The sequence below is a fragment of the Cololabis saira genome, chromosome 6 (genome assembly GCF_033807715.1).
Source record: "Cololabis saira isolate AMF1-May2022 chromosome 6, fColSai1.1, whole genome shotgun sequence".
In the NCBI taxonomy this organism is placed as follows: Eukaryota; Metazoa; Chordata; class Actinopteri; order Beloniformes; family Belonidae; genus Cololabis; species Cololabis saira.
This window is the reverse complement of record NC_084592.1, coordinates 16,372,508-16,399,873: the sequence shown is the minus strand read 5'-3', so window position 1 is coordinate 16,399,873 and position 27,366 is coordinate 16,372,508. Positions and strand designations below refer to the sequence as shown.

At 42.7% G+C, this 27,366-nt stretch overlaps 2 protein-coding genes across 2 annotated transcripts; both read right to left on the bottom strand.

Annotated features, from left to right (window-relative positions):
- Positions 1-4,768: 4,768 nt before the first annotated feature.
- Positions 4,769-9,893, bottom strand: ackr3a (atypical chemokine receptor 3a). Its single transcript, XM_061723387.1, has 2 exons — positions 9,741-9,893; positions 4,769-7,264 (listed from the first exon to the last, which is right to left on the bottom strand). The coding sequence occupies exon 2, from the start codon at positions 7,202-7,204 to the stop codon at positions 6,062-6,064; it is 1,143 nt and encodes a 380-aa protein (XP_061579371.1). The 5' UTR covers positions 7,205-7,264; positions 9,741-9,893; the 3' UTR covers positions 4,769-6,061.
- Positions 9,894-24,047: 14,154 nt separating this feature from the next.
- LOC133446416 (ribosyldihydronicotinamide dehydrogenase [quinone]-like) lies at positions 24,048-25,429 on the bottom strand. Its single transcript, XM_061724438.1, has 6 exons — positions 25,344-25,429; positions 25,044-25,208; positions 24,837-24,967; positions 24,648-24,761; positions 24,483-24,584; positions 24,048-24,409 (listed from the first exon to the last, which is right to left on the bottom strand). Exons 1-6 carry the CDS (start codon positions 25,345-25,347, stop codon positions 24,113-24,115), a joined length of 813 nt encoding a protein of 270 aa, XP_061580422.1. The 5' UTR covers positions 25,348-25,429; the 3' UTR covers positions 24,048-24,112.
- Between the last annotated feature and the right edge of the window lie 1,937 nt (positions 25,430-27,366).

Genomic DNA, 27,366 nt, shown 5'->3' with positions numbered 1-27,366 from the left:
AATGTGTCGTTGGGGTGATTTACGGAGCCCAGACCTAAAGTAGCACATCAAGCGGAGCTCTTGAAGTCGACAGGACGGTGGATGAATTAGGTGACATCCAAACACCGGATCCGTGGCTTTGGCACGGAGCCCGGTATAAATCAGCCTCCCGCAATATCAAGCCCTCACAGACATCCGGGTCCTGGCGGTGCAGCTACTTTACATGTGTGGATCTGGAAGAGATTTAAACTTTCGCACAAACACGGAGAAAACGGGACGGGTTATGTGAAGTTGAACAACAGTCGAGGAGTTTCGGGCCGTGCCACTGAACGTCACATCACATCCCATAATTCAGGTTTAATGTGAAAGCTTATTTTGTCTGCGTCTGTGTCTGATCTCGCTTTGGTCCATAAATTACATTCAGAGTTTAAGCCAGGGAACCAGGTCTGGAAACAACTGCCGAGCTACTGTATTTTCTGTCATTTGGAGCTCTTAACATTTATTCATTTGAATATTTTTTGACGACAATAATACTCTTAAAGCTGCAGAAATTGAGACGTGTAACCAAAGCCAGCCACTGTCAACTGTACTAAGCGCTGATGCATTTATAGCTCAATGCTTTTGAGTTTATGGCTGCAATGTCAGAGGTTTTACACAGAGATCTGGTGTAAACACTCTATATCTAAGATTTTGTTGGCTCTAGTTGTCGTTATTTACGTTGGGGAGAGGACAGGAAGGCAGACTCACACTGGGCCACATAAACATTCTTCCTTAAATCTCAGATTAGGTTTCCACGGTTGATGCCAAATTCAACATATGTCTACATTTGATTGTCTGCAGAGATGGCCAGGTATGTAAATCAAAAACAAGGCTCATTGTTTGCTTTAATACTGACCCATTTTACAAGATCGTCCACTTGTTAGAAGGATAACTTCCCTCCTGTTCAACGGCTCGCTAGTCCATTATTTTATGGCAAAGCAATCAAGACGTAAAACACCTTCAGAAAATGTTTGATATGTTGATCATGTTAATCATGTGAATACGTTTTGTAAGGCAGTAACATGCTGGTGCATATAGACGGTTTTACAACAGGTTAAATAAACTGAAGATGTGTTATTGCAATAGTAAAAAAGCAGGTTTCTATATCAGAAGGTTGAAAAATAAGGTAGACATCATATAACTTAGTGACTCCTCAGTTAACTTACTGTTTTATTTACTTGTAGTAGTATACAGCCTGCAGAGCCGTAACGAGGAAATAAAAAGGACGTGTTTGTGTCCCAGTTAACTGAATAATCAATAGACTCCACCGTGTTAGATCTCTGTCTCAGATACGTCCGGCTCTGGGCAAATAAATCCCAAACAGCCCATTTCTCAATACCTAAACCTATTTTGGCTATCATTCTTGAATTTTGATTAAACTGGCCGATGCACGAGTTGACTTCTGAGGAAATTCGTACATTTGAGTTGCATGCAATCCCTCACTGTCTGGAGAAGATTAAGCCTATGCGCCATATGCTCTTAGAGAGCGTTGCAGTTTCATCATTTATCCTGATCAAAGCAACGTCAGCCCCGGCGTCGGTAATCTCTCCCCTTCTCCTGATGTATTCCAGCTCTGTGGAAGGATCTGCCGTCGCCTCAATGTTGTCAGGACAGGTTAGATAAGCTGTTACCTGGTAAATCTCTACTGGTGCTCCTCAATCCAAAAACAGGGATCAGTCGTCTTTAGACATCCCCCACCGCCCCTCCTTTTGAGTGAGCATCTGTCCAACATCTGGGCATCAACGCTTGTCCTGATTTCCTGACCGTAGTTAAGTGCTACCCTAGACCGATCCTTCAAGTTTCTTTTACAGTTAAACCAAAAACTCTTCCTGAGTACAACCAGCTGCAGCTCTCCTGTTCTACTTCATTAATAATTCAAGGCCACGAGTCTTCAAATTAAATCCCTGCCACTTCGAACAAAGCAAGCTCAGTGCTCATTGGGAATTGAAACTCTTTTTTAAAAGACTGGAAATGGTCCAGAAATAATATTACAGTTTCATTTACCACGCAGGCCTTTGGTGTTAGCGCAAACAGAGTATGATAAATGAATGAACTTTCAAAGTGCGCTCCCGCTGTGAACGGCATCGAAGAATGTGCAAGCTTTAAATTACTCCCCACCTCCCCACCTCCTCTGTGCTTCATAATTCATTAATGTTATCTTTTCTTAGCATACGATAGAGGCTATCGTTGTGCAATGGGACCAAAAAAACACCATTAACGGACTTTCTCTCCCATTGCTTGGTTTTATTAAATCAAACTAAAGCAGACAGGCCCCATTAAGAGTGTCATGATGTCTGATAACTTGTATAATAAGCTGCTGTATGGAAAAAAAAAGGCATGGATATCAGATGATGCATGGAGCCAGATTTAAACACCAGGCTTTGAACCTCATTCATTTCACTGTAAATCTTACCACCGGTGCAAAGAGGATCACACAAATCTGCAGAACTGCACTTAGAGGTGACGCGCTGCAGCGGGAGGCGTTCATAATTACCTGATCCGAGGCCGGGTTTGTGCAAAGAACCGGCTCAGTGGTGTGACGGGTCCTGCGACTTATACCGTTTCCATCTTATGAAGGGAGTCAACTTATAAATGCCAAACTGTGATGCGAAGTTCACAGTGGGAGAACGTTTCAGTCGAAATACGTGTAACTGAGTTATTGAGAAGCAAAACTCTACATTATATTCACCCTTCACAGGCTTTTCTCCCTCAGATGAGATTGAAACTAATAAATACAACATCAAGTATGGTCGAATGAGGTGTATTTCTCCTATATTAAACTTTAATAAAGGAAATTAGGACATATTAATGTAGCATTTGGTCATAAATGTGCATACGACCAGGGTTTCTGCTGGTTTTGTTGTGGTCTTTAATTTATAAATTCTGTTCTGTGTCAGTTGTGATTTCACGAGTTGTTCTTTTTTATGCATTTTTGTAAAGATTTATGGTTTTCCTGCTCTGTTTTTTGTTAAATATGTGCTGTTTTTTTTACTCCCCTTCTTGTTATCTTCCCTGATAGCCTCACCTGCTCTTGTCTCTTTCTTTCTTCCCCTTGCCAGTCCGTTGTCACTTTGTTCCCCGTGCTGCTGTTCTTCACTGCGCTCCTCACTATTGTCTCTGGCTTTCTGGATATCTTTCAGTGGCAGCACTTTTGCTTTCAGTAAAAGACGTCTGTTTGTTGCTTCTGCGTCACAGTCTCTTTCATTCGGGTCCTAAACCTGCATCGCCCTCACAAAATCCCAAAGATATCAACAGTCAACATTTTTTTGTTTAACCAGCTTATCCATCTTGCTTCAAAGCGACAGACAAGAGTATCGACGTGAACACATCTCCTGTGAGATATCTTCCTCCTCACTAGTTCAGATTACAAATGAGGTGGACTTTTGCTTAAAAATATCTCTGTATGTCCCAGATACATAATAGATTTTACCACAGTTTGATTTATAATAATTCATGTCTTAACATACATTTTTGGTTGATGGAAATACATAGTAGGGACTTAAAATACTTGCCTTCTATCACTCTTAGACAAATCTACAAAGATCGATATCAACTCATCTCTTGGCTCTGTCCTGTAGAGGAGTTTTGTCTCTTCTTGTTTGGTCTCTAGATTTCGAACAATGCTGATTACATCTGAAACGCTTCGACCGTACAGCGTCTTTGCATTTAGCCGAGTTACAACCTTCCATAGTTTCCGAGCACATGGGCTTAATTAGGGACCATAACTCTTTCCTGGGACCCGCTAGCTAGGGTGATCACAGTGTCAAAAGCAAACGAACCTACATTCCAGCAACTACAAAGCGTACGCTGGCTATTGCATATGAGTTAGTCGGCGCAGGCTCGCTGACCTGTAAAGAACCATCGTAAGGGTTTGACGGGGTCAGCAGAAAAAGAGTCTTTTTGCCGGGGAAAATAATTTACACAAGAAAGGAAAGGGAGGCCAGCGCACACTAGGAGCACCACGAGATCAATGCCAGCGCTGGGAAAGAAAGGAAGCTGGGAGGGTATCATTAGCAGGTCACTCGCTTTGGTTTGACCTTCAAAATTCCCCGCACAGTTCTCTTATCGGCCCAGCCGGCAACGATGTGGCCTTCAGCAGAGAGCCGGGCAGCGCCACACACAAACGTACTAGTGACGTAGGAGAGCGTTCACCGCATCCACGGTGGGTTTATGAGCCGATGGAAGACAACGGCTTCCAACAGAAGATGTTGATTTCCTCTCAGCTGGAGGCTGAGTGGAGGTTTTTGTCAGTTGTCCCGAGGACAACGCAGCCAGGGGAGGGTTTCTCTTCCCAGAAGTGTAATTAGTAGCTCTACACTGGGTTTTTTTCTGCACATGAAAATTACACAGTTGGGGTTTAGCAGCTTTGCCACACTTAAACCCGGCACACGGATATTACTGTTTCGTTGGAGGCATTTTGTCAAATTTGATTTAACCAAATTGCCCCCCATTCCCCCCTTGTTACAAAAGAATGATAGATGTCATAAACCCAACCACCTGTGACTAGTTAAAAGCCGTCTGAAGTCTTCTAAACAAAGGTGACAGAAAACAAGACGGATCCTGTTTTCTTGTTTCCAGCTCAAGTCTGATGCTCAAACTAAAGGGTAAAAGCTCCTCAGCTCCGCTCACATTAATTACTTAGATGAATACGCCACTAAGAATAAAATCAATTTGCATGTGTTTTTACAATGATATTTCATGAAGACATGAAGGAGATGAAGGACATATTTGGACAAAAAGCAACGAGGCGCAGCGTTTTCTCTGTATTTAATATATAACAAAACATTACAATGTCAAAGGAATGCCTCTGCTCTTGTGCAGACATGTTTGTTTCCACTCTGTCCCAATCACAGCCCACATCTTTTCAGTGTAAAAGCATACATGTGTAACCAACCACGCGACACATCGTACTCAGCATCAGCGCAGACAGATAAAACGGCGAATAGTCTATGACAAAACAAAACATCCCCCCTCGCTGTCAGACACACACGTATTCGCACGCACAGCTCCAAGGTAAATGCGCTGACGATTTTGGTTATTCGGTATCAAACGACATTCAGCTGCTGCCTGCAGTGGATGAGTAAAAGCCATTTATTTTCATTTGCTCATAAAGTTTGAGCCGTCTGTGGTCTCTGTGCTGACGAAGCGCGATTAATACCACATGGACCTATGGGCTGCGCCTCTTCCACTACGAGCGTTGTTGTGAATTAAAAATGGCAAAGCGCGGTATTGTGATGTTTGGTTGAATAAAATAACCTTCAGCAAACATCAGAAACTTCATTTAGATGCTCTGCAAGATCAGTAGTCCCAGCTGGAGCCTCCAGGGATTATTATCAAAGCCAGAAGAAAAGCGAACGGTAAGGGAGGTGGCACGGCTAAGCTGAAATAAACTGAGCTAATAAGCAATTTCATGACACAAGATTGATATTAATCTCCTCAAATACATCTATTTCGAAGAAATAAAGTACTTGAATCTAAAAGCTTCACTTTCTGAGGGCTTTAGCTGATATTTTTGATTCACCCTGAGACAGCAGGACTAAATCACAGAGCCAGTCGGCGTGAAGATGAGGCAGTGTTGTGCGACGTGGAGCGCTGAGCGGACGACAGTGTGTGAAGACTTTGCATTTGCAACAGGAAAGAGGCAAAACTGTTTAGATGCATATAAATACAACGAGATACATAGATAATACACTGCTGATACTGTCAATATACATCGCAAATCACTCACACACGCACACAAACGCACACATAATACAGTCCCACACACACAAGTAAGGGCAACGATTTCATACAGTTTAAAATCAATGGTTTTACTTTACAACTATGACTAGCATCTATATGATTTCAGTATCAGCTGTTAATATAAACTGCTTTAAGTGCTTTTCAATCAGTCCACCAGAGACGACCAGTCGCAGTCTTCAAGTTTATCTATGACTAAAGCAGGTTTCTGTTAAAAAAAAAGAATCTGAATTGGCTTTGGACAGAAGAAATCACCTGTAACATAAGTTTATGCTGCATCAGAGTCATTAAAAATGTTTGTCTTTCAGATGAGAGGCGGGTTTTCTACGGCTACGGCAGAGTATTCGGTCTCGGACATGTTGGGGGCCTCGATGAGACGCGCCAAGCCCGTCCGAGTGGAGTATTTGAAAATGAAGGCCTTCATGAGGTCGTAGCGGTAGTTTCTGTTGATGAAGTTGTAAAGGATGGGGTTGAAGCAGCAGTGGAGCAGGGACAGGCACTGGGTGAGGTGCAGGGCTACGTAGATCACGTTCTCCAGGCCGCAGGTCAGCGGCACCAGGCCCAGCTGCGACAGGGCGTCGGCGAGGAGGACGGCGTGGTACGGCCCCCAGCAGGCCAGAAACACCACGATGTAGGCCAGGATCACCCTGCGGCTCACGCGCCGCTCCTGCTCCACCGGGGAGGAAGAGGAGGACGAGGAGGAGGAAGGGGAGCGGGAGAAGGCTCTCGCCTGCAGGGCGTAAAACACCGCGATGACGGGGAAGGGCAGCACGAAGCCCAGCAGGATGAAGCTGAGCTGGACCCCCACCATCCACTCCCGGGGGTTTTCCTCGGGGTACACGGGTCTGCACAGCATGGTGTCCCCGTGCGTCGCCTTCACCGTGCGCAGGAAGTGCGTGTCCGGCAGGGAGGCCACCAGAGCCAGCAGCCACACCCCGACGCACGCGGCCCGGCGGATCAGCCTCCTGCGCGCGCCGCCCTCCTCCCGCTGCTGCGTCCCGCTCAGGTAGCGGTCCACGCTCATGCAGGCCAGGAAGAAGATGCTGCCGAAGAGGTTGACGGAGAACAGCAGGTGCGTGAGCTTGCAGGCCACCTCGCCGAAGGGCCAGTGGCCGTGCTGGGCCAGCGAGCTCACCCACACGGGCAGCGTGGCGCACACGCACAGGTCCGCCACCGCCAGGTGGGCGATGTACATGTGCGTCTCGTGGCGCGGGGTGGAGTCCCTCTGAGCGCGCACGTTGACCCACAGCACCAGCGCGTTGGCGGCCAGGCCGACCACGAAGATGAAGGAGTAGAGGACGCACATGGAGTAGAGCAGGGCGCTGCGGTTGAACGCCGAGGCGCACACCATCGCCTCCACGCTGGAGATGTTGCTGAAGGGTTCGGAGAAGTTCAGCTCCCCCCACGACTCCCACAGGTCCTCCAGCTCGCTGGTGCTCAGACTCATTTTTCAGCACTGGGGGGAGGCCGCAGACCACCGGGACGTAACCTCTGACTGGGACAGATCCTGTAAAAACACGACATTAACTTATCATTTATTGTTACACACATCCATCCTGATTAAGAGTGAAATATTTCCAGCTTGTGGCATCACAAGAAACAGTTTTTCTGCTGCAAAGGGGCTTATTTTACTCGTGAACTCCCAAGAAATAATAAAATATAAACCCACTTGTGGTGTGCTAGGCGAGCCAGAGGAATCTTAATGCGGTTAACTTGTTAAAACACCCGTTTCACGAGTTAATAATGACCCTGGACCGTTCTGTGACTGATGTGCACACCGTGGGGGCAGCACGGTAAATATTTACATTAGTTCCTCTGACACGGAGTTCAGATCTGGACATACGGAAATGGGATCGAGAAACGCAAATAGGGTGCATTTCCGGAGCGTTCTGGGCATTCCTAGATAAAACGCCGGTCAAGAGCGGAAAACCTGACGTGCTTGTTGTTGTAAAAACACAATGAATCCCACGTCTCTTCTCTTGTCGTGAAACAGGAAAAGAGAGGGCGAGGGATCAGCTGTCACCACCCAGACGATCAAAGAAGAGCCCCCCCAAATACGTCACTCTGCAACATCTGAATCTTATAACCAAAGAGCACACGCACAGAATTTCTAACGCCTTGTGCGTGAATACTGAGGGAGAGGTGACTGAAAACAGCATGCAGGATTACAGAAGTAGCAGTCTAGTTCAGTCTGGAATGCCGGTAACCCGCTGTGAGTCCTATGGACCTCTCAAATAGTCGCCCCTGCACAGCTTTTCTCCTGCAACGTCTCTCTCAGCTAACTGTCAGCTTTTCCGCCGTGTGGGAGATCAGAGGTGAGAGGTGATAGATCAAACCCAGAACACGAGTGGCTTAACCCCGCTGCTGCCCCTCGCCGACTCGTACGCCCACCGAGCCGACTGTGTGCGGAGATCAGCGGGAGGTTTGACGCCTGTGAAACAGCCCGGCCGGGGTTAAAAAGAGGGTCGCCGTCCACTGGGTGACACAGCACGACAGAAAGCGGTGAAATGTGACCGTGCCAGACATCTGTCTGCGTGGGAGACCGGTGCCGACCGCGGGATAATTGGCACAGAGTCACAGAGGATGAAGCAGGGGAAATGTAATGATGTGCAAAAAGTATGAATGAGGAGCCTGGTGAACATTTTAAGATGTGCAGGCGCCTTTGTTCTACCGTTGCCGTCTGCAGAAATATCACTCCAACATGTTTAAGGGGAATACCTACTTTTAAATAACAGCATTTAATCATTAACTACAGATTCAATTGTCCAAGCAGCATACAGGATAAAGCTTTTTTTTTCTTTAAATCTAACAAATCACAACAAAAAAGAGGATTATAATGTGTTAAAAAGGGGGTACATAAGGATTTCTTCCTCAATATTATGTATATTTGACTAATACTTCTGTATTTTCAGTAAACATATGCAGGACTTGACCAGCAAGAACTATATTAACAGTTAAGGGTAACAAATTTGACTTTTATTTGATCTTTATACTCCTTTATTTGTGATAAGAAGACATATCAGATATCATTTACCTTTGAGATACTGGGGAGCTCATTTAAATGTAGGGATCCTGTGAACAGAGATAAAGCTTCTCAGTGGTTCCTGTCTAAATCCCTCATATTATATGGAAAATACCTGGAGGTGCCAGGTAGAGACAGACCTCCATCCAATTAAGCTTTTAACACCCACAGCATCTGATAACAGGGACTGCACATGAAGCCCTGCTCTCTCTTTCTCCCAGTGCATCTCTGCTTGTCTCCCTTTACAACCTGCAATCCAGTTACAAAGAAGGAGGGGGTGAAAAAGGCGAAAAGCTCTTTTGTTAACTCTTCACACAGAGTAAAGCAAACGAGGAGCATTTTCATGTGCAAATGCCGCCGATAACAAAAGTGCAGGTGCAACGTGTCCGTCAAGGGTTCCCCCTGGCCCTGCCAGTCTCGATCTACCGGCTTTTAGTTCGGGATAAACATCTCCCGTCTCTCTCCGCAGCAGCACTGGATGTTTCCGTGTAGATAAAGGTTCAAGTGCTGCTCGGTGCGTCATTACGCATGAGCGCCAAATCGGAGGAGTTGTCCCAGGCAGGCAGTCAGACCGCTGGTGACGGCGAAAAACGCACACAATGTCACTGTTGTTGTCATTGTTGATCTATATCAGGCAGGGAACGAGCTTCTGTTATCAGGTCTGAGCTTATACAGTAGTAGAATCGGGTCTGAAAGTGGAGGAAAACAAACAGAAAGCGCACAGAAACGGTGAATAGTAATTGTGATGACGACACTCCCGTCCCAAGTTTACTGGTTCACTTGTTACGCGCAGCATATTATCAAACCCCGGTTTCTATAAGGAAAAAATGCGCTAAAGGGATTCCTGAAACAGAAAAAAATAAGTTACTAAGTAACTAACTTAATAAGCTGTGAAGGTATTGTGCATCTGTGTTAGAAAGTGTTAGTTTCCCTCTCCAAAACTTTTTTTTTCTTATCTTACCTGTATTTATCTCCCTCCCTCTTGAAAATCCTTCTCTCCTTTGCAGAACAGATGTGTTTGTCAGATGCGTGCACGCTGGATCTTAAGCTCAGCTCCAGTTAAAGGGACTTGCTGTGGCTCAGTCCGCCTCCCGAAGCGACTGAGTGGGAGCGTCGCCCTGCACTTGCTGATACTCGGGAGAAACGCCTCCAAGGCTGGACCTGCAGCGCTGCGTGTTCACATGGCATCGATTCAGAACTTTCAAAATAGCACGCAGACCCAGCCAGTTTCGGCCGAGCGAGAAAAAAGAAAAGGAAAAGAAGAAGGGGGAAAAAAAAGCACGCGCTAAAAGCACTTTACAAATCTTGACACGGCTTTCCTGCTGATTATAGTTTATATTGTGCACTCTTCATGCAAGCTGTCAACTGCCATTTAGATCTACCCATGTCCTTAAAAACAGAGCCTATACTGCTCTGTGAATATAAAATAGCAACTTCTGTTATTGTTTAACCCTTTAAAACATTATATATTGGAATTCACTATGTAATGAAAATGCAATATACTGTTTACTGTAGCCTCTAAAGGCCTTTAAAAAAAAACAGGGTAACAAACTAATCAAAAAATAATAGATGCAAACAAAAATCCTTTCAGATTTTGCAGGTTTTCCAGTGTCTTTTTGTCTTTGACCCATCTGAAAACCCATTTTAATGCTCTGGCCTTCGACCAACCCCTGTTTTTATTGCTCTTATTGTCCTCTTTGCTATAGTTTCTTTTCTTGTTTTGTACGTTTATTGCATTTTGTGTTTTATAGTTTTAGTCGTTTGAAATTAGTTTTAAGTTTTGTGTTCAGTACTTTGTTTCAACTGCTGTTGTGTTAAAGTGCTCTACAAATAAACTTGAGTTTGATTCATGAGTCTCTGTAAAAGTCAGTGACTAGGCGCATGGAATCTTGAAATGCTGACGGCTGCAAACTTACATGTGGACTATAAAGTATTACCTTGCACTAATGCTCTAATTGTACCATATTGGTACCATGTCAAGTATTAAAAGTATAATATACAATGTAGTTTGATTCAGTCATTAGGGACTGAGCCATTTTCTTTTACTAGTGAATAATTTATAGTCTGGCAGCATTTTAAATGGCATTAGCTATTTTCCTGCTAATTAAATAAAACCTGAATAACATCTATAAACAGCCACATAACCTGTTAGTTAACTGTTGCCTATAATGTGTATCAGCTCAATATGCATTTAACCGCTTTGCAGAGCACCTTGAGCTCCCCAGACTACTCCCCACTCCAGACTACGCCCGAGGTTTCAGACTTTCAGTAAACCACATCGACCGCTTTCTGCTTCCACTGAAACCAAGAAATGGGCTTAACCCAACACCGACTAACTGAAAACTAACTGAATAACGAAGTTTTTAGGTTTTATTCCATATCTGATGATATTTATTTTTTTATTTGAAACAAAACTGAACTTTTCTTTCCTTTTTCTCTCTTTTTTTTCAAGCCATACAATCCTCTTCCTGGGCCCATCGTCAGCGACATGAGCTGCACGCAGGTGCTTCGTTGTTTCATTGTTGTTTGGACCTTATTCAGTCACATGTAGGAAACATTGCTTTGGAAGCGGCACAAAGCTGCGTGGGAGGCTCGTGTGTTTACCGAGAGCTGCTGAAAGCTCACCTGCAACTCTGGTGGCCTCACAGCTGCTTCCACCGGAGCAATTAACCCCAAGTTCAGTACAAAGACAGGATCACAAAAGGAAGCAGAAACTGTGGAATCCACAAGAGGAATGCGGCGAGAGACGATATTTGTCCTGCCCATCCATGATTATACTTTTTGATGGAACTGTGAGGCAAAATTATCCAACTGATGCCTCATTCGAAGAAAAAAGTTTTGACTTATCCACTTGACAAAAATCTGTTTCGCCCAAGTCATTCAACTTTTAAGTTTATTATGACTGTGTGCTTTATATTTAGTGATGAAATAAAGCCAACAGGCTTCTCTGACCTCATTAAAAAGCAAAGAAGTGAAGTAAGTTTCAATAAGGCTTTGGAGAAAGCTCCCACTACGCACGCATACCCATTGTCCTCCATATCAGAAGCATCAGGGGGGATTTGTAAGCCTGTGTGATAAGCATCCGTAGCCCCGCAGACTGCTGCCAACCTCTGTTCTGCAGTCTTCTCACACAGTGGGAACAGCAGAGTGGGTGTTTGTGTGGGTGTGGGTGATGTTCTCTGAGAAGGAACCATGCTGTCTGGTTTATTTAAAAAAAAAAAAAACAACTCCAAATAAAGCTTAAGATATATTTTTAAAGATGCAAAAGGCCAGAAAAAGAAAACTCAAATAATATCCCATGTGTGAGAAAGATGAAATGAAACTGCTGGAAATAACATGTTTTGACTTTATTTGTGCGGTGGTTGTTTTCCTCGGGAAGACGCTCTGAAGGGTTTTTATATATACAGCTCAAACTGAATCCAGTCAGAGTCAAAAAGTGTTTTGTTTCTTTGTTTGTTTTTGTGCATGAATATTATGTTTCCATTGCGTTCACTTCTGTCAGTTATCTTTCATTCTATTGATGCTTTTTTTCCCCGTTAGCTTCGTGGGAGGAAATGGTGCATCTTGTTTCTTCTGAAAGATAGCGAAGGAAATTCAAAATAATGGAGCCGTTCAAGGTCCTCTTTGTTTTCACGAGGCAGCTAAAACTAGAAAATAATTACTGTTATACATTATTATTTCTTCCGGAATAACCGTTATATGAAAGCCACAAATTTTCACAGCCCTTGAATTATCTACAAGCTACAGTAGTGGAAAAAAGAAATAGATTAATTACACCCTTCACCCAGGACCATGTGCCGATCAGGACCTGCCGTGCTCAGGAGCACGCTAACGCTGCTCAACCTGTGATTAGCTGGAGCCACAAGTCCCACGAATTAAACTTGTCACCGCTTGTAATTGAAGATAATCTCCTCACAGTAGGGTCAAAACTGTGTCAGATGGGATCCGAATAGCTTTAAAAGCATTCACATGACACTCTGACAGTCTTTAAAACGCCTGCTTTGACTTTAAAGTTTAGCGTGTTTGTAGGATACAGATAAATGTATCTATCTCTGCAGGACTGATTGAATAACCATTTTCTTGTGAAAACGGTCGTTCATAAAAACGAACGTCAGAGTCTGTTTTGAGGTAAAAGAAAAAGAAAAAAGTCATAAAAGTCATTGTAAAGCCACTAAACGCTGCAACACCCAAGAACCAAACCACAGGCAATAAAACAAGCTGCTGGATGTGGTTGAATATCTCCAACTGTATATGTCCTTCACGCAGCTGAAACACAAGCAGGACACAGAAAAAAGGCCAAATGTTGATGCTAAGGATAAGAACTGCGATTCAAAAGGCCCACAAACGTGAATATGTCCAAATTTGTAATAAGAATGTTGCTTATTTCTTTAAAATGACAGTTTTGTGCTTCAGTCCCATTCCTGCTGATCTAAAGAGGCCGTAGCCTTTACAGCAATCTGCTTTAATACGAGCATTTCCTTTCCTGATACAATCACGCTCCCTCTGGAAGTGACCGTGCTGCACCTCCTGGACGTCTGCCAAAGCCTGGAAGAGCCCTGGTCCTCTGCTCTCGCTCACATTTACCCCCACCTTTATTCCCCGTGCGCTGTTTTTGTCTGGCTCAAGCTGAACCGTGTTGTGTCGCTTCAGCTAATCAATAACTAAAGCTGGCACGACCGGGCCAGAGTTGTTTTGCAGTCTTCTCTTTTTTTGTTTTTGCTGAAAACAACCCGTCCAGGGTCGCCTCTCTTTTATTCATGATCCGTTTAAGAGGCATCATCGCGCTGATCTTCTCCCCCCCTCGAAGCGTTTTGGACAAATTCAAGTTCATGACACCAGGATAAACAAAACAATCAAGCGATAAGGAGCTTGAAAAAGCCCGGCAGCAACATGAAAAGCATGAAAAACGAACAAATGCGCCGGGTGGTGCAAGTGGATGAGACAAAACTGAGGAAAACAAGCCAGGAGACTTAACAGGAGGCTGTTCAAATGGCTGCTGGCTCTATTGTAGTTCCTGCACTCCATCATGGCGGTGGGCCTGACAGACACGCTCTATTTTAGTGCAAATGTCCATTCAGAGGGGTCTCTCTCAAATTCTTTCACAGGCACATTGTTAGCGGTCGACCTCCACAACTGCTCTAAGCCCCCCTCAAGCATATTCCTACTCCCTCGCATTCCTCCCCATCCCTCCCTAACCTTACACATTTTTCACTATTCATTTATTATCCTTCCAGCCGAGGAGGACCGGCGAGAGCTGAGCTGGGAAGATGTGTGCACAGAGAGGATGGAGCTCGTCACACGAGGCAGACGCCTTTTACAATAACCAAAAGAACAAAAGAGCGGCAGCCATTCGTAAAATCGGAGCTCATCTCGGGGTTTAGTGAGACCCCGGTCAGTGTGGAGGCTCTTAGTGCGATGTGTTGCGTCTCTCGGGGACCTGTTCGTGCAGGTGCATGTTTGAGAAAGAGGCTTTCGTTGTTGAGAAATGTAACAGCGAGGGCCTTTCTTGTTAGGCTGCGAGAGAAACCTGAGAGCTGCTCATGTGTCAAACGAGGCTTTGTGTAGAACAGGTCTGTGTAGAAATGGCGTGAAGCATTTTTTTAACCCCAGGTTGGTGAAAAGTGACTGCACTATACCCGATATGTTATATCATCCCCTGAGCTGACACGGATAAGATATTAACATGCATGTGATTAATTAACACCCACGGGTTAGCACGGTCATTAATTTGGGCCTAAAGTTTCGACTGCCAGGTCAGTGTAACCTTTATTCACTCCTTCATCTTCATCCCTCTCAACTGGGAGGGGCTGGCTTTTACCAGCATAAACAGCTTTAAACAAGACAGATGGGTTATGTTGGTGGGCTGAGCTGAGACAGGGAAACTAGCGTGCTCTCGCATCCTTAACCACATTACTGTAAAGTAATTTATGATATTAAAATGCTCAACCAGACCAGGTTTGTTTTTTTTCCCCATCCCTGCTCTGCTTCGCTCTGCATTGCCCTCTCACGGCGTCGGATCTGATCTTTGATCCGAGGTCGATAACTCACAGCAGACTTTGACCGGGGGCCTTCAGTTTCATAAGTGGACTCAAGAGCTGCCAAGAAAACTGAATTAAACCGATCGGTCTCTTTTGTCGGGATGATTGGGAGGCGGGTGCCAAAGGTTATCAAACAGACCGCCAAACGGATGAGTGCGTTGTTCGTCAAGGAAGCGGGAGTTACAACTGCACCGTGATGTAGAACCAAATAATTTTTAACTCACAATACACTTGTCATATCAATCTTTGCTGCAATAGTTTATTTCAACCCCCAGTGTGAAAACTAAACCCAGGGTACGCCCATGCTTGTAAGTCTGGCTGGCACTGAAACTAAAATAAGAAGAAATATTGTTGTTATAAAACCATATGAAACCAAACCTGGGGTCATCAAAGTGAATATTACGATATCCTCACTAATCAAATCTACTGTACTTTGGGACGAGGCGACATTAAAAACACAGGGAATTCATTTAAGATGTTACTGGCTGGCTAAATTATAGCATATTAAAACTGGATGAAGGCTGCAGGGCTTAAAAGTGAGAGCTTCAAAGGAGGAAGAGATGGGAGGAGCGCAGCCGAGCTGCGACCCGAAGTGTGAAGACGTGGCGGAGGAGGAAGCCGGGATATTTTCACCCAAAAATGTAGACTTTTTATTAAGTTCTCAGAAAAATGCGTCATCTTAAAAAGAGAAATGGATGAAAGGACCCAGACTGATGGGGAAACACGGCGCTGGTACGTTTGTTCTAGTACTTTTACGGGCCTAAACATAACCAACACATATTAACTGCAAAATTAAAAAGTCCTTTCAGGATAGGCGTGGATGAACTCAGAGAGTCTGTGGTGAAATGCCATCCCACGCTCCTTTTACCTCACATATGTTATAGCTGTGTAATATCAGGCTAATTATGGTTTAATTTGATGTAAAATACAGGCATGTTACAATATAACCCAGAAAACATGGACATGAAAGCCTTTTAAAGCCTTTACAATATAGTAGTTTTCCATCAGCCGTGGCATTTTTATATATATAAGCTGCTTGTTAAGCAGAGGTGTCCAAACGAAGTACAAATACTTCGTTACCTTACTTAAGTAGAAATTTTGGTTATCAATACTTCACTGGAGTATTTATTTTTCAGACGACTTTTTACTTTTACTGCTTACATTTTCACGCAATTATCTGTACTTTTTACTCCTTACATTTTAAAAACAGGCTCGTTACTCTATTTCATTTCGGCCTTTAAAATAAACTATCCAGTTAAATTGCTCCATCCGGATACAGTGAATTTGGTTGTGGTTGTTTCAGATGTTCTTGTCCAGTTTTGTTCTTACATCCGTTCCCTCAGATTCCTGCAACTAAACTTGGACGTACATTCCAATAAAGGTTAGGATAAATGATAACATGCCTCTGAAGTTTGACTTTTTGCACCATTACAATACTTATAGGCAACTAGTCATCATATCTTCTGCTCTCTGAAACACATGTTAATGCTCAATAGTACACATATATGGTTCTTTAATATATTTGCATTATACTAAGATAAATTCATTTTCAATGGCTTTTGTCCTTCATGACTTTTTTCCCCCTTACATTACTTTTACTTTTATACTTTAAGTAGTTTTGAAACCAGTACTTTTATACTTTTACTTGAATAAAAAACTTGAGTTGATACTTCAACTTCTACAGGAGTATTTTTAAACTCTAGTATCTATACTTCTACCTGAGTAATGAATGTGAATACTTTTGACACCTCTGTTGTTAGAACCATAGAACCATAGAAATTCAGAGTCCATATTAGTCCGTTTTCAGCTGGAAATCAACACTGCAATATTTTTTCTTTAGCTCTCGCTTGGCACAAATAAGTCTGAAAACAAGTATCAAATGGCATTTGGCAACTCTGGCCTGCATCCACAGGCATAAACAGAGCGCTGGGTACTGAGATGACGCAAGTTACGGTTGTGACAAGTCACGGAGGAGACATGTAGTCATTGTTTCCAAAGTGGGCTCGTCTCTTTGCACATGTCAACGCTGCATACAGAGATTCTGGAGATCTTCACGGCGGTGGAAGTGATGTTCCAGAAGATCAGGTTTCAGCGACTTTAAACTTTGCCTGCATGTGGGCCAAAGTCCAAATGTTCTGAAACAGTCGCATTTTGAAAAGATACGTGTGAAAATGTGGAAAAAGTTAAGAAGCATTTCTAAGTGTTGAGGAATGGGTTCGCTCTGCTACCTCTCCTCACTCATTTTTTTTCTTCTCCTCTAAGGTTTGTGAATCTGTCAGTGCCGTCATGCTTAAGCGTCGGCCGTGACCGGCTGCAGCTCACACAGTTCATTGACTCTGTCTATCGTCTCTGCGCGCAGCAGTAACTCAAACAAAAAAGCCATCATCTCCCCAGACCGCTACGTTCCTTTTCACCTTTTCTCCACCCCTTCACACGCATATGCCAAACTACTCACTCCTCTTCATTGGTGGGGTCATGGGATCATGCAGGAGATGGGCGACAACAGAGGAAAAGCCTTTTGCCCCGGGGGACGGCGAGTTTCTCTGGCAAGGACTTATCAACCGGCCCACCGGGGGGTGTACACCTCCCCTGCTTATCCCGACATCCTGCAGCTCTAATCCTCTGAAACTATCGCCACGATCCCATGCTCGCTGTTAAAGTTCGCTGATGAAGTTGAGGGGCAACTTTCCCCCCCCTGTTGTCTCATAATAGGGTTGCCACCCGTCCTGTAAAATACGGAATTGTCCTTAATTTGAGAAAAAAATGTTGCGTCCCGTATTGAACTAATACGGGACATGATTTGTACCGTATTTTCATTAACTTTTACACCAGATTCTAGTTGAATTATTGAAATAAATGAACCTTTACACCATATTCTAGTTGAATTATTGAAATAAATTAACTTTTACACCATATTCTAGTTGAATTATTGAAATAAGTTAACTTTTACACCATATTCTAGTTGAATTATTGAAATAAATTAACTTTTACACCATATTCTAGTTGAATTATTGAAATAAATTAACTTTTACACCATGTTCTAGTTGAATTATTGAAATAAGTTAACTTTTACACCATATTCTAGTTGAATTATTGAAATAAATTAACTTTTACACCATATTCTAGTTGAATTATTGAAATAAATTAACTTTTACACCATATTCTAGTTGAATTATTGAAATAAATTAACTTTTACACCATATTCTAGTTGAATTATTGAAATAAGTTAACTTTTACACCATATTCTAGTTGAATTATTGAAATAAATTAACTTTTACACCATATTCTAGTTGAATTATTGAAATAAATTAACTTTTACACCATATTCTAGTTGAATTATTGAAATAAGTTAACTTTTACACCATATTCTAGTTGAATTATTGAAATAAATTAACTTTTACACCATATTCTAGTTGAATTATTGAAATAAATTAACTTTTACACCATATTCTAGTTGAATTATTGAAATAAGTTAACCTTTACACCATATTCTAGTTGAATTATTGAAATAAATTAACTTTTACACCATATTCTAGTTGAATTATTGAAATAAATTAACTTTTACACCATATTCTAGTTGAATTATTGAAATAAGTTAACTTTTACACCATATTCTAGTTGAATTATTGAAATAAATTAACTTTTACACCATATTCTAGTTGAATTATTGAAATAAATGAACTTTTACACCATATTCTAGTTGAATTATTGAAATAAATTAACTTTTACACCATATTCTAGTTGAATTATTGAAATAAATTGACTTTTACATCATATTCTAGTTGAATTATTGAAATAAATTAACTTTTACACCATATTCTTCACCTGTAGGCTATATTATACATCTGGGCTGATGTGGACATACATAGCATAGGAGGATATTTCAGTTGCTAGTATGGTTGTCTGTCTGTACAGTCATGCAAGTTCAATGCTATTAAAGCACTTTAAACTTTAAATCAAAGCATTTAGTTTTTTCATATAAAATAAACACATTTTTATTCAGTTTAGAAGTTTTGGGGCTTTTTTTTTGGCGCCTGCGCTGCTGAAATCAGGGCGTCCCTTATTTCTATTTCTGAAAGGTGGCAACCCTACTCGTAACCCTGAGTGAAAGGTGGACGACGAGTTTCCAGGAATTTGCAGAGGTGTTTTCAAAAAGCCTGCAGGAAAGGTTTTCACCACCGGGAAGCTTCTCGTTGGTTTGCGGCTCGTACATCAAAACCCCCTCAGCACTGACTGCCGCAGGGATCAAGTTCACGGTTTTCAGCTAAAGCTTTAAGCTTTTAATTTACATCGACTGTCAGATTGTGACATGTCACTTGTAAACATGAAACGTGAGGTACTCTGACAGCGCTCAGGGAAAACTAAATACTGCAGGTTTTATTTGGTATAAACACAACTCTGCAGCACTTAAACAAGATGATGGACTGAATAATGCGGATAAACATGCCAGGAAAAGGATGCTGGACTGCGGGTGATGGGAAAGTATCTAAATGGCGGTACACTGTAAACAGACTGTCCTTTTAAACAGAGCGCCCCCCCCCAAGCACCAAATCATTAATCTAAACAAAACAGCAGCCTGCAATGGAAAATCACCTCAGGCCTTATGTCTCTGTCCCAGGTGGTTCCTATTGAGGATTTTGCAAACTCATGAGTGAATGTGACACTGCTGGAGGATCCCAGCCAGGATGTGGCAACCCAAGCAGCATCTGGAGTTGAGCCCTCATGTGCCTCCAGCCCCCTTTTGATGGCTGCTGCCATGCACTCCCAGGCATCTGCCGCCTCTGTTATTGCCTCATCCATACAGTCGAGCTGCAGTTATTACACGAGGCCATTTGCTGTCTTTTATTGTGTAGTTTGATCTGTGGCAGTCAGGGAAAGATCTAAGGGAGACAAAACGTGAAACAAAATACAGAGAGCTGAAGTAAATGAAAGAGGACGCAAAGTTGGACAGGACCTGCCGTGTTTGCTGTATTTCTGTCCCTCCCATCGCGCTGCATCTATGGGCGGAGAAAGCCGAGGTCTGCTTTTCATTACAGTATATGAAAAAGACTTAAAGAGGAGCGTAATGGCTGACTGGAGTCTTAACCCTGTCACTCTGACACCCCCAAACCGCCGAAAGCCTTCCATTAACCTCCCAGCTATACACTCAAGCCTCGGTTTGTAAATACGAAACAGCTTTGGTGCCTCACGTCAGCCTCCCAGCGCCAGGCGCTCCATACATCAGCACTTAAATGGAATCCAATAGCGTGATGTCCGTCTATTCATCAAAGCGCCGACGGCAGGCCTGCCGTATGAGCTGCAGAGCCTGCAGCGTGGCTGCGCCGCGGCCCCCCCTCAGGTCACCGCCAACCGAGCTGAGCTGAGCTGAGACGTCTGTTGGGAGCACTTTGTGAAGATGTAAATATCTGGGGTAGACTACGGGCCAGTCCCCTCCGGTAAACATTCACCAAAGTGCAAAAGATGTGTGAAAAGCCCGATCGTGGTAAAAGTTTCCTGTGTATTTTCACACTGGCGAGAGGAGATGACAAACACAAAGGAAGGACGGAGATGAGGATAAATTGAACAGGGAATGAAAGACACATCCTGCAAAAGTGCATAAAAAGAGGAAGGAGGTGCTGTTTGTTATTATTTGTCATCCCCCCCCCCCCCCCATGTTTTCTCTCCCTTTTCGGACCTTGCACAGGCCTCCTCGGCTCTGTTTGTGGCCATGTTCCTCCACAGCTGCTGCAGTCAACAACTCTTTATGCTTCTCCTACCAGCTGTTCAGGCAGGACCTCAATCACACGGAGAGACGACTGTAAGGTTTATGACGCGCAGCTCAGCCAACCAGCTGAACTGTACAGTTTTCCAACGTGTTAAAAGAGAGTTTATGAATCCCCGAGTAGTTTATTCCCATAAAAGCAGCTTCTACACAACTCCGTGTTTGATCAAATTAAAATTGAAAAGCTCTTTTGTTGGAGAATCGGTCTTAGAGTTTCGTAAAACTGTATTTGACCCGGTCTTTGTACGTTTTGACCGTATAGAAACGTAATTCTCGTCAGTTGTTTGAAATAAGACCTGGAAACAGTCATTGTGGCATAAAATTGTCAAATTGGTTTAATTCACCGTACAAATTGTTACAGATTACTTTTGTAATACTGTATTTGACCCGGTCTTTGTACGTTTTGACCGTATAGAAACGTCATTCTTGCCATATTAAGAATGAGAAAAGTGCTTTTAGCCAGTCTGCATTTTCTATCAGGGCTGCTCGTGAGTGGAACTTACTACCAACTAAGATTAGAAACCAATCAAATTATTCTTCTTTTAAATTTTATTTAAAAAAGTGGGTAATGAGTGGTCAAGGCTGTCAACATTGAATTTTAGTGCATAATTTTCCTGGCTTGCTGCCCTGCCTGTCGGTGTTTGTCTGATGTCACCTGTCATGTTGCCTATTAGTTTGTCTAGTTATAATGTTGCTTTTTGTGCATGGCTTTTTATTCTGGGTTTAGTGCTTTTGTCTTGTTTGTTTTTGGCCTGTTAGTGTGTTACTGTGTCTTGTGTTATTAATGCTGATGTTACTGTTGCTGCTTCATGTTGTTTCTTCGTTTGTAGCAATTGTCTGTTGTTGAGCTTATGTTAACCTGTGTGTGTGTGTGTGTGTATGTATTTTAGCTTAGTTTTTTACCTATTAATCTCTATTCTGATATAGCCTTTTTATTCTGACATGTTTTATTGATTGTATCTAATAATTCTTTCTTTTAGGTTGACTATTTTTACACCAGTCCAGGGACAGCGGATGCAAAAATAGCCTTTTTGGCTAATTCCGGCACATTTTATATTTGTTTAAATGTGTTATTAATGTGCATTGTCCCCGTTATCTAAACCTTTAAATAAAAATAAAAATAAATAGATGTGTACCTGCTGTACTCTACTGCCCTTACTTTTTAACAACTTGTGCTTTTTATTATTTTACCTATTTTCTTATCATTTTATTTGTTATTTACTGTTTAATTGCGTCTTGCTGCTTTTAATGTTGATGTAAAGCACTCTGAATTACCTTGTGTTGAATTGTGCTATACAAATAAACTTGCCTTGCCTTGCCTTGCCTTGCCTTGCCTTGCCTTGCCTTGCCTTGCCTTGCCTTGCCTTGCCTTGCCTTGCCTTGCCTCAGAGTTGGGTGACAGCACTGAGAGCCTCCATCTCCGAGCCACCAGAAAAACTTGTTTGTTCAGAGCTGCTGCCTGCAGGAATCGTGCAGTCTGGGGGAAGACCACGCTCAGATGTCAGAGTGAATTCCTCAGCACCGTGATGACGAGGAACACACAATGGACACTCTGTGATGCGAAGGTAAAGGGGGCGGCTGGAAAGTTAAGGCATAAAAGTTGACGCCGGTAGTTCCTCATTACAAACCTTTCCTGCCGCCAGTCTTAATTCGGCCGCCTTGAGCTGGGCCTCACGTTCCTCGAGCATACATGCTCTTTTTTTTTTCTTTCACTTTCTCCCACTTCTTAGCATGCTGTATAACTGACTGCATTTTAATTTTAAAGAGGGAGCGGATGGATGATATGAATAATTTGTCTCATTTCCGTGGCCTCGTTTTTCCCCTTTTTTTCTATTTCTCCTGAACTTTACCTTCTCTTTCTTTTCTCCTGCCTGTTGGGGGTGGGGGGGTCACAGTGTTTAATGACTGGCTCGTTGTTAACCCTGTGACATCTGGCACAAACACAGCGACCAATTTATGGCGTAATCAAAGCGCCCAGAAGTCAACGGAGAACGATTGGTTGCAATCTGGCTCAAGATTTAGTGCAGCGACGGTCTTTTTCGCGTTCACATTAGATTTTTATTAGTCGTCGGCCCACACCACCTTCTCTATTAATCATTCTTATTCGTCATGAGTATTTTATGCTTTCTGGAATGTGTGGATATAATGGTAGTCTTTCATCATAAACACAGGATAATATTAGTAAAAACATGTTTATTTGATTATAACATGAAGCGTTTGGCCCAGGGGAAGTTTAGGTTTCATCTTAACTCTTGTCATTTTTTACATACATGTGTGTTTGGGCTTTTGGTTACGCAGAGCTGCTTTTCCTGAGACGCTTTCTCAAGCCTGGTGTGGGACGGTACCCACTTCCTTCCATTGAACCAGCCATAAATGTCCTTCCATGTCGCCGTGGTGGGAAAACTTGAATGGACAATGGGAGAGCAGGATGAAACCCAGATCGGAGCACGTGGCACAACCCTTACGCACAAACTCAGACTATGGCGTTTTTATTTTTGTGCAGGACAATGATTTATAAAAAAAAAAGCTTTATTCATGTGATTAAAGATAGTTTTGATGGTAAAGATGAAGAACACCAAATGATGCAAGCACGGTTTTAACAAAGACTTCATCTTAGCATCAGAAGAGTTAAAGCTGCCGGCCAGACGGAGGGCCGCTTTGATCCCTGCAGTCCACATGTTAGTGTCCTTAAGCACGAGATGAACTTCGTATTATGGTTGATAGAAAAACGTGCTACATAGACATTTGAACTGCTGTACAGCCCAAGAAATGTATGACTGAGTGGGTGAATGAGGTTTACAGTGCAAAACCACCTTCAGCAGCCAACAGCAAAACCAAACCACTAAAATGTGCTCCATCTCCCATCAAATGGCTCCAGATCAGTGATTAAATGCAGATGAACTTTTTATGCGGAAATTCTGGGCAGAGACAGGTGATCATGGAGACAACTTGATTGAAAACACAAGTTGACCTTATGCAACCTCTGCTGAAAGTATACATGCAGAGTTCCTACATGTCACAGGCTGCGGTCTGGACAGCAGAGCAAGGCCACTTCCTTAAGTGTGCCTCACCCCCCCTCCCCTCTCTCATTTCCTCCATACCCAAACAAAAGCTGCTTCTCTGGGAAAAGTGCTCAGCCACTTGTTTCTTTACAGAGCCAGATCCTGTTTGCAAGCAGACGTATCAGAGTTGAGAGCACTTTAGTTTTAGGCCGCATTGAATGTAAAGCTCTTAAACTTGAGGCATAGTCAGTAGAAAGAAGTTCCCCAAAGACCAAAGCAAAGTGGTGCCACTTTACAGCAAGCTCATTAATTTAGCAGGTCAGCCTTGTTCAACTTAAGGTGCCAGTTTTACCAGACAGCTTAAATGCAGTCATGTGGAGAAAGCATGAGCATTATGCCCTCATGCGAGCTACAACTAGAATGCACTGTGGTTTTCATTTATACTGGAGACAATAGTCCTGCAAGTTTTAAGTCCAGGGACTAAACAAATTCAGAGTGAACCAGCTTTTATTTAAACACATCAGTAATGTCTTCAGCACCCTGCTTTCATCTGGCTGTGGGGTGGGAGTGGTTTGCCTAGGTGGATGCCCACCGTCAGCCCAAACTCCTTGCCGTCATGCTCCTTGTGCACATCAGGCTTCAGCTGGAAAGCCTTGTCATCAAAGCAGTCCAAGGAAATGAAGGAAAGAGGCTTCTCCTCCAGGAGACCTTGCAGCCGTGTGCGCCAGCCCTCCAGCATGCAGCTGCGGGCTTCAGGAGTAGCACAAGAAGGAGCCCAGAAGACCTGAGGGGCCACAACCTGGAAGCCACAGTAGTGCAGGATCCCATTCTGCACAGAAATTAACATGCAGGATTAGTAACGCGATGATCTGCAGGAAGTCCAGAACATTCCACATTTGTACCTGTAGTGGCCAGAGTGTGACGTTCATGTCTCCATTAATCCCAGTTGAGCTGAACATGGATTCAAGAGACCCAGTGGTGAAGGACAACATGGCCTTCTTGTCCTGCAAGGAGTAGAGTTCAGCACAGGAATACCAAAGAGAGTTTAAACCTCATTCAAGTCTTACCTTGAACACTCCCTGGCTGTAACGCTTCTCTTTTGAAAAAGCAAAGCCGCTTGTGAGCACACGATCAATCCAGCCCTTCATGATTGCAGGAACACTGAACCAGTACATGGGGAACTGGAGAGAAAAGTTCTAGTTAGTACAATACGGGGGTTTACTTCATTGGGTAGACACGACCGATAACCAGATTACCTGGAAGATAATAAGGTCTGCCTCTGTCAGTTTAGATTGCTCCTTAGTGATGTCATCTGACAGCTTCCCTTCCTCAAATGCCAGTCTGGTCTCCTCCAGATAACTGAAGTTTTCAGCATTCTTCACATCTCCTGAAACAGTGAATGGTTCATCAGGGCTTGATAGTAAGATTAAGAGACTTAGTTAATCTGTTGGTTTGTCATGTACCTTTGATGTCCTCTGCAGTAGCAGTGGCTTTAAAATTCATGTCATACAGGTCAGATACCTCTACTGTGCAGCCCTGAGCAGTCAAGACCTCCACAGCAGCAGTTTTAGCTGCAGCACTGAATGAAGCAGAGCTCTGATGAGCGTACACGATCAACACTTTCTTTGCTGTGAAGATAGGAAATGAGATGGATTAAGTGGCCATCAGATCAGAAGAAACCAAAGAGGCATTTAAACAGATACAAGTCTCTGTACATAAACAAATAACAAGCAGTCACCAAGAGACACAAGACAAACCATTACCCATTCTGAAGCAGTGTCCTGACTGTGACCGATGAGCTTAACAAACGGCTGGTTACACTAAATAAAATGCAGCTCATGCTGGATCAAAGCTCAGCATCCTGTTTTTATACACTCTTTGTACTCAAGCTCTCTCAGGTGATGTCAATCAACAATCTGGTCTCTCGGTGGCAAGAAAACTGGGACATGAATGACACTGCCAGACAATTTGATCAAATATAGGGCAGAATCGGAAGAGAGGAGAATATATATATATATATATATATATATATATATATATATATATATATATATATATATATATATCAGAATCAAATTGAGTCTGTGTGTCATGTATTACTGGAATGAGAGGGCAATGACAGACAAGCACTTACTGAATTATCTGAAGAAGACAGGTTTATTAGTCTCATTTTTAGTCTCAGTTTATTAGACACATTAGTCTCATTGTCTGATTTTAAAGCTCTTACAAATACATTTTTAAATGACTTTGTTGGTACTTGTCACTGTTTTTAAGTATTGTAACTTATTTACTGGCACTGTTTTGGTCAGGTCTCCCTTGAAAAAGAGATCATAGATCTCAATGGGACTAACCTGGTAAAATAAAGTTAAAATAAAAAAAATAAAAATCATTTGAGAGAATTCAGTTTCTTATGTTTTTTCCAATCTGCTGATCCACTATTTTCCACCTCTAGTCCAGTAGGTGGGAATGCAACTTTAAGGTAGATGCCTGTCGCCAACGTTGGGAAAAATTAAATAAGAATGAATGTGTCGAGCACGTACCAGGTGAAGCATTGATTGAACACTTGTGTCCCCTACGAGGAAATCACATGACCTATGACCAACAACGCCATGGTTTGTCCTTAGTATGTCATTAGTTCATTCAATGGATCCTTTTCTAATAAATACTCTCTGAATCCAACCACTTACTTTCTAAATTCCAGGTCGAGTTTCACGCGAAAATTACATTTGTTGCAGTTCTTTGACTGGCCACTAGAGACTGGTTCCAATAGCGACTCAATCTCATTTGACTCCCATGATATGTTCAAGTTTAGAGCAGAAAGAAACATATTCACAGCCTTATTTAAAGAACCATTTTGGTCTCATTGATTGATTTTACATCCATGACAACTCTCAGGGGTGAATTTTGTTTCCTATTTTAATATTTTTATCAGATTACCAAAATGAAAAATACACTTATAACAACCACCTCCCAAATATACACACAAGAAAGGGAGGGCTTTACTAGACCACAGGTGGCATTTCGAAGTGTGTACATAAATTACATTTTTTTATTCTCTCAACCCCATTTCAAAGGAAGGGGGCTTATCTGAGTTCCACCAGAGCAATATCACCTTTCTGGCCACTACTGTGGTCCATGACACGACCTGTTCCTCTTTCTTGTACATCGCACAACCTGCTTCAGTCACCACAAACAACACTGTGATGGGGGTTCATGGGAACTCCCTACCAATTGCCCCAGCCGGAAAATCAAACAAGTGATACCAAACGAGCTGTAATTTTTGACATTGGAAAAAAAACATGAGCCAAAGTCTCTTGGTCCTTAGAGCACTTAACAGAGTGCTTTAAAATCCTTATTTCAATTTTTTCATTGGGTGGGGGGAAAGTGCATCTTAAACACCACCTTGAATTGGATCAAATTATGTTTAGCAATAATTGAAATGTGTATTCTTAATGCATTTTTGCTAAACCTCACCAGTAATGTCCACCCCCAATTCTTCTTGCCACTGCTTTTTGTCATCAGATGGACTATTTACATTGAATAAAACACTGTATTGGCAAGTAACAGCACCTCTAGTAAATGTTTGACTAAAAGCTGTCAAGGACTGAATGCTGAGTCGTCACTTCATAATGTGGGACAGAGGCTTCAATAAAGTATTGCAGCTGTAAAAATCTATAGAAGTGTGAATTTTGACAATTACATTTTCACTCTTAACTGCTGGAAAGATGATATGTGACAGAGCAAACACCCTTTCCCTGCCATGAATGCAATGTCCTCAAGCCCAGG